This window comes from Microcebus murinus, chromosome 6 (assembly GCF_040939455.1).
Source record: "Microcebus murinus isolate Inina chromosome 6, M.murinus_Inina_mat1.0, whole genome shotgun sequence".
Taxonomy (NCBI): domain Eukaryota; kingdom Metazoa; phylum Chordata; class Mammalia; order Primates; family Cheirogaleidae; genus Microcebus; species Microcebus murinus.
Window position 1 is genome coordinate 69,854,715 of NC_134109.1, and position 14,023 is coordinate 69,868,737.

Here is a 14,023-nt window from a genome sequence, read left to right on the forward strand (position 1 = left end):
ATGTAAAAATGGCATGAATTTTCATTCTTAAGCATCACTAAGAATTTGAGTACATTTACTTGTTGAAGGACATTTTATAGGTAATCTTAGGATAAAGAAAAGTGGTTACTGTATTTAGATACAATCTCAACTTCTCAGTTATACTTCTATGACTGCAAAGTAAATGTGGATGGAACAACTCATGTATGTGTTGGAGGTTTAGGCTCTTAATGCCAGGTTAAAACAGTGAGATACTTCCCAAGACCACGGTCCAGCAAGAGCAATCATGACACACTCTATTCTTCAGTTTTATGAAGCACACACCCACTTCCCTGTTTAATAAGTATCAGGAATTAGCATGTGTACACAGGTTTACTAACTCTGTGCATGGGAAGATGACTTGGCTCCCCAGTGCTCTTTTATACATGTGGATTTAAGACTGTGGACTCCATTCTTAACAGGAACATCTCTGTGCCACAGTTCCATAGTGTCAAGCCTTGTTTTGAGGATGAGTCTTTGAAGAGACAGACTTCTTGCCATAAGGAACAGGAAATATAAATCAGCCAAGCGTGTCACGCCAGGGCTGCTTTGACTTTGGTTTCTCACTGTTCTTGTTAGGGGTGTCGGGAGGGTGATTCTTTCCATGCTGTAGTAGAGGGTTGTGAGCAAAGGTCTGTCGTAAGGGACCTGATGGAAGAAGAGAAAACTTCTAAATAAACAAAGGAAGAAAGAAAAAACAGAATTCAGCCTAAAAGGATTATTTACCCCTGGCTGCAAGTGCCAAGTGATTTTGCATGCGTTGCTCACGCTCTCGTAGCTTATGTGTCATTTCAGCATTCTTCCAGCCTGTGTAAAGAAGAGCAAGATAGTTGTTGGTCCCATCCTTATTTTTACTTTCTAATTTTTTTTTTCTTTTTTTTTGGAGACAGAGTCTCACTTTGATGCCCAGGGTGGACTGAGTGCCGTGGTGTCAGCCTAGCTCACAGCAACCTCAAACTCCTGGGCTCAAGCAATCCTACTGCCTCAGCCTCCTGAGTAGCTGGAACTACAGGCATGTGCCACCATGCCCGGCTAATTTTTTCTATATATATTAGTTGGCCAATTAATTCATTTCTATTTATAGTAGAGACGGGGTCTCACTCTTGCTCAGGCTGGTTTCGAACACCTGACCTTGAGCAATCTGCCCACCTCGGCCTCCCAGAGTGCTAGGATTACAGGCGTGAGCCACCACGCCCGGCCTACTTTTTAATTTTTTGAGACAGGGTCTTGCTCTGTCACCTGGGCTAGAGTGCAGTGGCCTCATCACAGCTCACAGCAACTGCAAACTCCTGGGCTCAAGTGATCCTCCTGAGTATCTAGGACTATAGGCATGTTCCACAACACCTGGCTAATATTTTTCTATTTTTAGTAGACATGGGGTCTTGAACTCCTGAGCTCAAGCAGTCCTCCCACCTTGGCTTCCCAGAGTTCTAAGATTAGAGGCATGAGCCACCTTGCCCAGTCATCATCCTTATTTTTAGATACCTTCCCCAGTCCCGTTTCAGAGGATGAGGCTGAACCCTTACCTCTTTTGAAGCTCTTTATGAAGCCTTCCTGTGGAACTAATTTGTCAGGATCATGTACAACACGTGGGGAAATTTTCAGTATGGTGCGTACAGCTGGTATCCGCAGACAGGCCACTTGGCACAGGGAAAACATATTGGAGGAGAGCCAATACACAAACACTGCCTGGATGAGAACACAGAGAGGATATTCAGAAGCTGCATCCCTGGTCAGCTGGCTAGTAGGTGGAAGGCCTTGGAACCAGGCCTTAAGTCATTACCTACCGAGGGAAAATGGATGGTTATGGGCAAGACTACCAGAGGCATCACTCTGATCACATTTCTCATCCACCGAAGGTCAGAACTTTGCACACCTGTCTCAGCACCTAGCTGCCAAAAATGGGGTAAGTGGTGGACACAGGAAAAAAGTAGTGAAAACACGTCAATGTTAGTGACTCTGTCTCTAATCTCTTATCCAACAACTCTCTTTCTTGAAGGAGTAAAGGATGATGATTCTGCACAACTACTTTACCCTCCACTCCCAGTTCACTTTACAGGCCTGGCACTTGGCCAACCTGGGCTTACCTCAAGGACACCCCACATTGTAGCAGTGACTACCAGGGGTAACATGTAGGTGGGATCAGATACTGTGAGATCCTGGAACCACCAGAGACCACCTGTCTGTAGGCTGGGCACAGGAAGGTTGGCCATCTCTCTCAAGGCAACGAAGAAGGAGATGAAGATTGGGGCCTATTACATAGGATAAACACTGTCAGCATGCTTTACCAGAGGGACATTTTCATAACCCCATTATTAACAGCCATGTATAATAAATACCACCACTAATTGTTTTTTTGGGGGGTCTAGGCCACAGGAAACATAGAGGAAGAAATTTAATGGGTTCAGGATGAAATATGAAGGGAAATGTTTTTGCTCACCTGAGTCAGAGGTAGAATGAGAGGTTTAAAGAGTTTGATACCATGCTTTTTCTGGTAAACTGTCATCTCCGAGGAGGCCTTGTAAACTGTGGGGTAAGGGGAAATTAATGGTTGGGCTACAAGTTATGTCACACACCCATCCTCACCACCTGGCCCATGACATTTCTAATTGACCCTGGCCAATCCCTGGAAGCATTAGGCCCAAGAAGCATATAATGTAAATCTTTAAAGCTTGCCCAACTGCAGCAACTCCTGATTTAGGTTGTTCCTTCCCTCACCACAATGTCAGGAAAAGTGCAAATGTGATCCTCTCCCATGCTCATCCTGCAATTGACTCACACTCAACATGGTCTCCTGCCAACTTGGCCTCTCTGATTCGAGTGGAAAACTTCTGGATCTCTGGCAAGTGGTTGTGGATCTTGGCTGCCTCTCGCTGGCCTTTCACAATGAGAGGAAAAACTAGGCAGCGGGCAAAGACTGTACCTGAAAAACAAAAACTAGGATTGGAGTGAAACTAAAGCAGTTCTGCAGCTAGAAGGTAGAAGGTTGAAGGCTTTACTGAAAGGGTCTTACTGAAAGGGTCTCTCTTATTTCAGCCTTTTGCACATTATGACTCATGCTCAAGAGACCCTGAGGTAAGGTCAAGGTATAACTTAGTTCTTTCAAGGCCCAGTTCTCTGCTCTGGTATCACAAAAGCCTAACATTAACTTCTCTAAGCAGATGATCAGGAATCCTCTTTGTTTCCTTGAAAAAAAGGGTGATAAGAGCACTTTTCAGATCAATGGCTTCTAAACTTTTCTATGATCAAAAACAATAAATCAGGCCAGGTGCGGTGGCTCATGCCTATAATCCTAGCACTCTGGGAGGCCAAGGCGGGAGGATCTCTCAAGGTCAGGAGTTCAAAACCAGCCTGAGCAAGAGCGAGACCCTGTCTCTACTATAAATAGAAAGAAATTAATTGGCTAACTAAAAAATATATATATAGAAGAAATTAGCTGGGCATGGTGGCGCATGCCTGTAGTCCCAGCTTCTCAGGAGGCTGAGTCAGAAGGACTGTTTGAGCTCAGGAGTTTGAGGTTGCTATGAGCTAGGCTGACGCCACAGCACTCTAGCCTGGGCAAGAGAGTGAGACTCTGTCTCAAGAAAAAAACAAAACAAAACAATAAATCAGTCGGGTGCACTGGTGCACGCCTGTAATCTTAGTACTCTGGGAGGCCAAGGCGGGAGGATCACTTGACATCAGGAGTTCGAGACCAGCCTGAGCAAGAGTGAAACCCCATCTCTACTAAAAAAAAAAAGAACACAGAAAAAAAAATTAGCTGGGCAACTAAACATTATGATGGATGACGTGGAATGGAAAGAGAGGGGAGCTAAGGATGAAATCCAGAATGTAGCACTGAAGGGGTAGGTAGAGTATTAGGTAATGGAGATGGGAAGGGGTAGTCAGAAAGACTGGAAGAAAATCAGGTAAGACCGTCATAAAAGCCAAGAGATGGATTTCAAGGTCTAGAGTGTCTAATGCAGAAAAGTCAAGTATGATAAGAAAAGTGGATTTAGCAATGATGTCAGTGGCATTTAGAATGAGGTGATATTAGGAAAAGCTAGACTGTTGAATGTCAAAGAATAAATGGAAAGAAGTAGGCTCACTGAATGCAGGACACTGCCATCCAAAGAAGACAAAAGATAGGGTAGTAGGTAAAAGGGAACTTAAGATGAAAGAAAAAAATTTTCTCCCAAGTAATATGTGGGTATGTTTGAGCATGTTTATACATTCAAGGAGCAAGATATCGAAGACAAAGGAGGGAAGAGATAATTGATGGAACAGGATGTAGGAAGAAATGGAATTCAAAGCATAGTTTTAGCATTTACAAGATTAATGTGAGTGGTTTCTCAATTTAGGGGTTTAAGTGCCTAATTAATCTGACCTGCTTTCCTAAACCAGGGCTGCTTCACCATTGGTAATAAGATTCCCTTATTTCAAGACCCATGTTCACATTCAAATGAATATACTTCTTGAATCCTATGTGATCTAGTGGTTTTATAATGTTCTTTGGGAAATATAAGTAGAGTGCACCTAGCTTTCTGTCATGAGTATCTAGCCCTCATTTGAATCATCTGCTTTTCGGACCCCTAAACTTCTACAACCATTTACTGAGTCCATTCTCAGACCTGCCATTTTTTAGGTTCTATCCCTAAGTCCCCATTTCCTCTACTGTTGTCCAGGGTTTGTTCCCCTTACATGCAGCAATGGCCCCCCACCAAGGTAGGCCCAGGTCAACATGCATAAATTCCAGTAAGTTCTGGACCAATCCTGGTGGGGTGTAGGATCCCAGCCCCAGTTCAGTGAAGCTCTGTTCTGCAGCAGCTTGGACTACGTCTGCAGTCTCTCCAGAAGCCACCTCAGGTACGGCTGTGGGTGAGGGAGCTGCAGGAACAACAGGAGGGGCCTGAACCTGTGTAAAAGGAAGCTCTGTGTTATATTTAATAGGGGGGACATTTAGAAAATGAGGCCCCCTTATAACAAGTACTGGGCTCTGTTCTCTTTACATTTTATTCTCCCAGGCTAACCTACAGTGTCCACAGAATTCAAGCTTAAAAAGGACATCTTCTATTTTTGTCCCTAGGCAGAACAGAAGTCACTTAAAGCAAGATTTCATGATTTCCTTTCATGTTGGGATCATTTCTTGTATTACTGTTTCCCAGACTTCAGCCATTTGAATATCAATATCATGATTTTTGCCAATATTGAAACTATTAAAACTTTTCTTTAAAACAGTTCAGTTTTTTAAGACCCCCCCAATTTACTTGGTCTTATCCTAAAACATAGTATCCACAAAATCATCTATTTGATAATTTGAGATATAATTTTTCTAATACATCCAAACCCAGAATCACATCTCACATCACCATCAGTGGCTTGCCATCACTCTGGCAAACAACGCCTTGAATACAACACTAATCTTTCCCCTTGTACTTTCAATCATTTCCCCAGTGAACTGAAAATACATCCTAAGCAGAGATGCTAACATTTTGGAGAGCTATGTGGAGTGTGGACAAGAACTCCAGAGTCTCCCAAGCAAAACGAAATAAAAGAGAAACTGACCAAGAAACACTACTCCTAACGTTGCTCTTACCTGGGCTTCTGCAAATGAGATGGCAGAGGTACTGAGGCAGCGGGGGCCGGGAGCTGCCAGGAGGACGTAGTGCAGGCGACCGCAGCACGGACGCGCTGGGAACAGGAGCCCCGCGGTCAGCGGATTCCGAGGCCATTGCGAGGGCCCTGCGACGCTGTGGAACTGAGTGGGTGAAAGGATGATGGAGCCCCCTTTAGTGGGAGCAGAAGTCCCAGCGTGGGGACACGGGGCATTCTCTCCCCAAGAAGCAGGCAGCTACCTCAGGTAAGGGCATTGCTACTTTCCGTGCGCGGACGACGGGCGCGCGAAGGCAGGCCTGGTGCAAGCAGGGCTCGAGTCCGCGGGGGGGGGGGGGCGCATCTCAGTTATTGCAGACCCACACGGGGCCCAGAAGACTAGGCTGAGGTATCCTCAGCAGGGGCGAAACCAATTCCCTTGAACGGACAACTAAACGGGGTCACCCAGCCCGGGACATAATCCTCCTGCGTCCTCACGCGACTCGAGGTCATAACACTCACGTCCCGCTTAGCAAGTCAGCGTCTGCTCATGCCCGCAGCACAAGCTGTTCCTGAGCTCGGGTCACAGGGTCAGGGCAGCATCCCCGCGCTCAGACCCTGGAGCATTCTTACCTGACGCTGGAGCCGTAGCAGGCGTAGAAGCTCCCGACGGCCGCACATGAGTCCCATCGCCATTTTGCCCGGAAGAGGATTTGTGTTCACGCGTGCGCACTCAGAACCGCAACCCCGCGGGAGGAGGCCCTTTTGGAAGTGGTTATGAAGCCAGAGCTGTCGCCGCCCGTCAGGTGGTAAACGGGAATGGAGCTTGGCAGCCATATTTGAAGTGGGTAAAAAGACGCGAAGGGCCTCAATTACCAAGATAGAGCAGAGGGAGTTTTCTGGAGATGGAAAGAAGATTGGAGAGCCCGGTTAGCTGTCATCATCGTTAGTGACGGCGTAAATCTGGAGAATTTTCCTCCGTCCTTTAAAGCCGCGGTTGTCCTCTGATTTGTTGGGTTAAAAATAGCCTCAAGACAGTCTTCGCTGTGCTTGGCTAGGGTTTTCCCTCCTAATGATGTTCTATTCTTACTGCTAGATAACTGTGATTGCAGAGCCGATGTAATTTGAGAGTAGTTTAGAGTCTGACATTAATGAAGGGAAGACAGCTTCTGGGAAATAATTTTCTTCTCAAATAAAAAGCTTCAAAAGGAGACTCCACCTTTCCATTTTCTCTTCCTCAAGTGGGGTTGTGTGAGTACTGGGACGACGACGAGGAGGCAAGTCCAAAGATAAAAAGCTATCATGCTAAAGATGGTTGAATGGAAAGATAGAAAAAGCGTGAATACTTGCTGTCATTGAGCTGCTGTGCCAAGCTTGGAACCACCTTTCTCTAGACTTTGTTGTGTAAGATAATTCAAGGTCTTTATTGTCTAGTTTGTAAGTCTCTGCTGCTTGGGTATTCGTTTCTTTCTTTCTTTTTTTTTTTTTTTTTTGAGACAGAGTCTCACTTTGTTGCCCAGGCTAGAGTGAGTGCCATGGCGTCAGCCTAGCTCACAGCAACCTCAAACTCCTGGGCTCAAGGGATCCTTCTGCCTCAGCCTCCCAAGTAGCTGGGACTACAGGCATGTGCCACCATGCCCAGATTAATTTTTCTATATATATTAGTTGGCCAATTAATTTCTTTCTATTTATAGTAGAGACGGGGTCTCACTCTTGCTCAGGCTGGTTTTGAACTCTTGAGCTCAAGCAATCCGCCAGCCTCGGCCTCCTAGAGTGCTTGGATTACAGGCGTGAGCCACCGCGCCTGGCCTAAATGTACATACTTTAATTAAAAAATACTTTATTGCTAAAAGTTTGCTAACAATCATCTGAGCCTTCAGTGAGTAATGATCTTTTTGCTGGTGGAGGGTCTTGCCTTGACATTGATGGTGGCTGACTGATCAGGGTGGTGGTTGCTAAAGGCTGGAATGGCTGTGATGACGGTGGCAATTTCTTTTTCTTTTGTTTTTCTCTTTAGAGCCAGGGTCTTGGTCTGTTGACCAGGCTGGAGTGCAGTGACACAGTCATAGTTCACTGCAGCCTTGAATTCACAGTCTCAAGTTATCCTCTTTCCTCAGCCTGGTAAGTGGCTGGTATTACTGCAGGTGCCACCATGCCTGGCTAACTTAAAAAATATTTTTAGAAGGCCAGGCGCGGTGGCTCAAGCCTGTAATCCTAGCACTCTGGGAGGCCGAGGCGGGCGGATTGCTCGAGGTCAGGAGTTCGAAACCAGCCTGAGCAAGAGCAAGACCCCGTCTCTACTATAAATAGAAAGAAATTAGTTGGCCAACTAATATATATATATATAAAATTAGCCGGGCATGGTGGCGCATGCCTGTAGTCCCAGCTACTCAGGAGGCTGAGGCAGAAGGATTGCTTGAGCCCAGGAGTTTGAGGTTGCTGTGACCTAGGCTGACGCCACGGCACTCACTCTAGCCTGTGCAACAAAGTGAGACTCTGTCTCAAAAAAAAAACAAAAAAAAAACTTTTTAGAGATGTGGTTGTCCAGGCTGATGTGAAACTCCCGGCCTTAAGCAATCTTCCTGCCTAAGCCTCGTGAGTTGCTGGGATTACGGCCACTGCACCCGGCTCTGTGTCAGTTTCTTAAAATAAGACAATGAAATTTGCTGCATTGATGGACTGTTCCTTTCAAGAAAGATTTCTCTATGGCACGTGATGCTGTTTCACAGCATCTTGCCTACAGAATTTTTTCAAAATTGGAGTCAATCTTCTCAAACCATGCTGTTTTGTCAACTAAGTTTATGTAATATTCTAAATCCTTTGTTGTCATTTCAACAATGTTCACAGCATATTTACCAGGAGTAGATTCCATCTCAAGAAACCACTTTCTTTGTTTGTCTCTATGAAGCAATGTTAAAGTTTTATTGTGAGATTGCAGCAATTTAGTCACATCTTCAGGCACTGCTTCTAATTCTTGTTCTTTTGCTATTTCTACCACATCTGCAGTTACTTCCCTCCACTGAAGTCTTGAACTTCTCAAAATCATCCATGGAGGTTGCAACCAACTTCTTCCAAACTCCTGTTAATATTGATATTTTGACCTCTCATGATTCATGAATGTTCTTAATGATATCTAGAATGCTGAATCCAGAAGGTTTTCAATTTACTTTGCCCAGATCAAACAGAGGAATCACTGTCTATGGCAGATACAGCCGCACAAAATGTATTTCTTTTTTTTTAAAGTCTATTTTGTCTGATATTAATACAGCCACTCCTGATTTCTTTTCTTTTTTCTTTTCTCTCCCTTTCCTTCCTTTCTTCCTTCCTTCCTTCCTTCCTTCCTTCCTTCCTTCCTTCCTTCCTTCCTTCCTTCCTTCCTTCCTCCCTCCCTCCCTCCCTCCCTCTCTCTCTCCCTTCCTTCCTTCCTTCCTTCCTTCCTTCCTTCCTTCCTTCCTTCCTTCCTTCCTTCCTTCCTCCCTCCCTCCCTCCCTCCCTCCCTCCCTCCCTCCCTCCCTCCCTCCCTCCCTCCCTCCCTTCCTTCCTTCCTTCCTTCCTTCCTTCCTTCCTTCCTTCCTTCTCTCTTTCTTTCCCTTTTTCTTTTCTTTCTTTCTTTCAAGATGGGGGGCGTCCCACTATATTGCTGAGCCTGATCTCAAACTCCTGGGCTCAAGCAATTCTTCCACCTCAGCCTCCTTATAGGCGTGTGCCACCATGGCCAGCCTAAAATGCATTTCTTAAAATATAAGATTTGAAAGTTGAAATTACTCTTTGATCCATAGGCTACAGAGTAGAAGTTGTGTTAGCAGGCATGAAAACAGTGTTCATCTCCATGTACATTTCCATCAGAGATCTTGGGTGACCAGGTGCATTGTTAATGATCAGTAATATTTTGAAAGGAATCTTTTTTTCTGAGCAGATTTTAAAAGTAAGCTTAAAATATTCAGTAAGCCAAGCTACAAACAGATGTATCATTATCTAGGCTTTGTTGCTCCATTTATAGAGCACAGGCAGAGTAGATTTAGTTTAATTCTTAAGGGCCCTAGGATTTTCAGAATGGTAAATGAGCATTGACTTCAACTTAAAGTCACCAGCTGCATTAGCCCCTAACAAGACAGCCAGCCTGTCCTTTGAAACTTTGAAGCCATGGATTGACTTCTCTGTAGCTATGAAAGTCCTAGATGGCATCTTCCAATGGCAGGTTGTTTCATCTACATTGACAATCTGTTGTTTGGTGTAGCTACCTTCATCAATTATCTTAGGTATTAAATAGATCTGGATACTTTGCTGCAGCTTCTACATCAGCACTTACTGCTTGACCTTGCACTTTTATGATATGGAGATGGCTTCTTTCCTTAAATCTCACTAACCAACCTCTGCTAGCTTCAAACGTTTCTTGTGCCACTTCTTAACCTCTTTCAGCCTTCATAGAACTGAAGAGAGTTTGGGTCTTGTTTTGGATTAGGCTTTGGTTTAAGGGAATATTGTGGCTGCTTTGATTTTTTTATCCAGACCACTAAAACTTTTTTCATATCAGCAATAAGGCTGTTTCACTTTCTTATCATTTATGTATTCACTGGAGTAGCACTTCTAATTTCTTTTTTTTTTTTTTTTTTTTTTTTTTTTTTTTAGGTACATTTCAGAAGTGAAGCACTTCTAATTTCTTTCAAGAACTTTTCCTTTGTACTCACAACTTGGCTAACTGGTACATGAGGCCTAGCTTTCAGCCTGTCTGGGCCTTCAACATGCCTTCCTCACTAAGCTTAATAATTTCTAGCTTTTTTTTTTTTTTAATTTCTAGCTTTTGATTTAGGGTGAGAAATGTATGACTTCCTTTCACTTGAACATTTAGAGGTCATTGTAGGGGTTATTAATTGGCTTAATTTCAATACTGTTGTGTCTCAGGAATAGAGAAGCCCAAGGAGAGGGAGAGAGACAGGGATTGGCTGGTTGGTGAAGCAGTCAGAACACGTTTATTGATTAAGTTTGCCATCTTCTATGGGCATGATTGTGTGCCCCAAAACAATTACAATAGTAACATTAAAGATCACTGATCACAGATCACCATAACAGATACAATAATAATAATAGTAATAAAACTTGAAATATTGTGAGAATTACCAAAATGTGACACAGAGACATGAAGTGAGCACATGCTGTTGGAAAAATAGCCCCAATAGATTTGCTTGATGAAGGGTTGCCACAAAACTTCAATTTGTAAAATGTGCAATAACTGTTAACAGCAATAAAGTAAAGCACTGTAAAATATGGTATGTCTGTATTCTAATGTTAAGTGAATGGGTATTTATAGTTGGGAAAAGAGCATTTCCTTAGCAGTAGAGCTAACTGAGGTATGTTTTATATTAGTTTACACTTATTTGTAACATTTATTTTCATGGGAATTGATCCTATTTTCCCCTGTAGACTATATATTTCTAGAGGTAGGGACTATGTCTTCTATTTTTGCAACTATATTTTATTTTCATTAGGCACATGAGTTTTGTTTTTTTTTTTTTCTTCTTCTTCTTTTTTTTTTTTTTTTTGAGACAGAGTCTCGCTTTGTTGCCCAGGCTAGAGTGAATGCCATGGCGTCAGCCTAGCTCACAGCAACCTCAAACTCCTGGGCTCAAGCAATCCTCCTGCCTCAGCCTCCCGAGTAGCTGGGACTACAGGCATGCGCCACCATGCCCGGCTAATTTTTTCTATATATATTAGTTGGCCAATTAATTTGTTTCTATTTATAGTAGAGACGGGGTTTCGCTCTTGCTCAGGGTGATTTTGAACTCTTGACCTTGAGCAATCCGTCCACCTCGGCCTGGCCTTTTTTTTTTTTTTTTTTTTTGAGACAGAGTCTCACTTTGTTGCCTGGGCTAGAGTTCTGTGGTGTCAGCCTAGCTCACAGCAACCTCAAACTCCTGGGCTCAAACAATCCTCCTGCCTCAGCCTCCTGAGTAGCTGGAACTACAGGCATGTGTCACCATGCCTGGCTAATTTTTTCTATATGTTTTTAGTTGGCCAATTAATTTCTTTTCTATTTTTAGTAGAGACAGGATCTCGCTCTTGCTCAGGCTGTTTTTGAACTCCTCACCTTGAGCGATCCTCCCACCTTGACCTCCCAGAGTGCTAGGATTACATGAGCCACTGTGCCCGGCCTGTTTATTGAAATTTATAGTTCTTCATGTGCTAGAAAATATTGAAGCTGATACCCTAGGGAATAGGGGCTAAGTTAAAGTTTATCTGATAGACTTTTCTTTAATAACATTTTTTGGAAGATATAATTTACACAACATACAATTTACCTCTTTCAAGTGTATAATTTAATGGCTTTTAGTATATTCACAATTGTGTGACAATCACAACAATCGATTTTAGAACATTTTCTATCTGCTAGACTTTTTCAGTCTCATTTATATTTTATTTTTTATTTTTTTGTTTGTTTTGTTGACAGTGTCAAAAAAATCATTTATATTTTAGAATAAATAACGTGGAAATCACCAGTGCTTGATATTGATATATTAAAACCAGAGCCTAAATGTAAACATTTTTAAAAAGTTTATCACTACATGAAAAGTAAATAGACTTCTTTTTCTGGTCATGGTGGAACAGACTTACTCCAAAACAATAGGACAAAATATATGAAACAACTGTTTTTAGATATTTCATGACAGACAGTACAGGACTATGGTCCTTGAGAGAAGGGAAACAAAGTTAGCTTTATGATTGCTCTAGCTTTCCTCCTAGAGGCACTTTCTTAACCACGGTATAGGGAGGGGGAATCCAAGCACAGCACAGTGGTCTTGCTGAGTTGAGAAGACAGGGATCGCAGTTTGGAGAAGCTGGGACAGCTGGAGTTATAGAGATGGGGAAGCTAGGTAGAGAAAAAGCTCCAGAAATCTGTGTGGTGTCCCCTTGAGTATTTAGTTGAATACTAAGCTGTACATGGATAGGGTGAAACTGTATAAGGGCAGACAAGGGATTATCGAAAAGTGTAAGCTGAACAATGACTAACGTTTACACAGAGTTGAGAGATAATAAATTCCAATCAGTCAGGAAGAGAGACAGTTTTGGACACCTGGGACATTAAGTAGAGACCCCAGAAGGGTTATATCTTAGTACTAGGGCTAAATTAGCCTTATGACTAAGACTATACTATATCCACTGTAATGAAGCTTGAAAATAAGCCTTGAGAAGATCAACCTGATCTGCACCTAAGTGCCAAATTAAAATTGAACACTCTTTATTATTATTATTTTTATTTTTTTATTTTTTTTTTGAGACAGAGTCTTGCTTTGTTGTCCAGGCTAGAGTGAGTGCCGTGGCGTCAGCCTAGCTCACAGCAACCTCAAACTCCTGGGCTCAAGTAATCCTCCTGCCTCAGCCTCCCGAGTAGCTGAGACTACAGGCATGCGCCACCATGCCTGGCTAATTTTTTCTATATATATTAGTTGGCCAATTAATTTCTTTCTATGTATAGTAGAGACGGGGTCTCGCTCTTGCTCAGGCTAGTTTCGAACTCCTGACCTTGGGCAATCCACCCGCCTCGGCCTCCCAGAGTGCTAGGATTACAGGCGTGAGCCACTGCACCCGGCCATGAACACTCTTTAAAGGAAGACAAAAAAAAAAATCTAGACACTGAACAGTGTAATATTCATATCATTCAATGTCCAACAAAAAATTACTAGACATGCAAAGAAGCCAGAAAATCAATAGGAACAGAGAAAAGTCAACAAAAACAGACCCAGAAATGATGGTGATGAATTAGCAGACAAAGATGTTAAAACAGCTATTATAACTATGCTCAAGGATTTAAAGGAAAAAAACTAAGATAATGAGGGGAGAAATTGGAAATTAAGAACTAACTGGGGGCCAGGCGCAGTGACTCACGCCTGTAATCTAATCCTAGCACTCTGGAAGACTGAGGCAGGAGGATCACTTGAGGTCAGGAGTTCAAGATCAGCCTGAACAAGAGCGAGACCCTGTCTCTACTAAAAATGGAAAGAAATTAACTGGCCAACTAAAAACATATAGAAAAAATTAGCCAGGCATGGTGGCTCATGCCTGTAGTCCCAGCTACTTGGGAGGCTGAGGCAAGAGGATCGCTTGAACCCAGGAGTTTGAGGTTGCCGTGAGCTAGGCTGACACCACTGCACTCTACCCTTGGCAATAGAGTGAGACTCTGTCTCAAAAAAAAAAAAAAAAAAAAGAACTAAATAAATGGGATGTCTAGAGATGAAAATACAATATTTGAAAATGAATGATTCAGTGGATGACTTAAACACATGTTAGACTCTGTAAAAGAAAAGATCGGCGAATTTGAAGATGTGGCAATGGAAACCATTTAGATTAAGCACTGAAAAAAAAAGACTAAAATATTAAATAGAATTTCAGTGGTCTGTGTGATAATATCAAGTAGTATAATACACATGTAATTGGAATC

At 42.9% G+C, this 14,023-nt stretch overlaps 2 protein-coding genes across 2 annotated transcripts in view; both read right to left on the reverse strand.

Moving 5' to 3' along the window:
* LOC142871489 (small ribosomal subunit protein uS14-like) overlaps positions 1–14,023 on the reverse strand; it is a 399,345-nt gene that overhangs the window by 310,247 nt on the left and 75,075 nt on the right. The window lies entirely within an intron of this gene.
* The window catches only part of OXA1L (OXA1L mitochondrial inner membrane insertase), an 88,818-nt gene continuing 75,073 nt past the window's right edge, over positions 279–14,023 (reverse strand). The window contains exons 2-11 of the mRNA XM_012752727.2: positions 6,223–6,299; positions 5,594–5,755; positions 4,699–4,912; positions 2,798–2,941; positions 2,459–2,544; positions 2,106–2,270; positions 1,806–1,910; positions 1,545–1,707; positions 745–825; positions 279–666 (exon numbers count right to left, since the gene is read on the reverse strand). Of these exons, the coding sequence (XP_012608181.2) occupies positions 539–666; positions 745–825; positions 1,545–1,707; positions 1,806–1,910; positions 2,106–2,270; positions 2,459–2,544; positions 2,798–2,941; positions 4,699–4,912; positions 5,594–5,755; positions 6,223–6,285 (1,311 nt within the window). The 5' untranslated portion in view covers positions 6,286–6,299 and the 3' untranslated portion in view covers positions 279–538. The remainder of the gene's footprint in view (positions 667–744; positions 826–1,544; positions 1,708–1,805; positions 1,911–2,105; positions 2,271–2,458; positions 2,545–2,797; positions 2,942–4,698; positions 4,913–5,593; positions 5,756–6,222; positions 6,300–14,023) is intronic.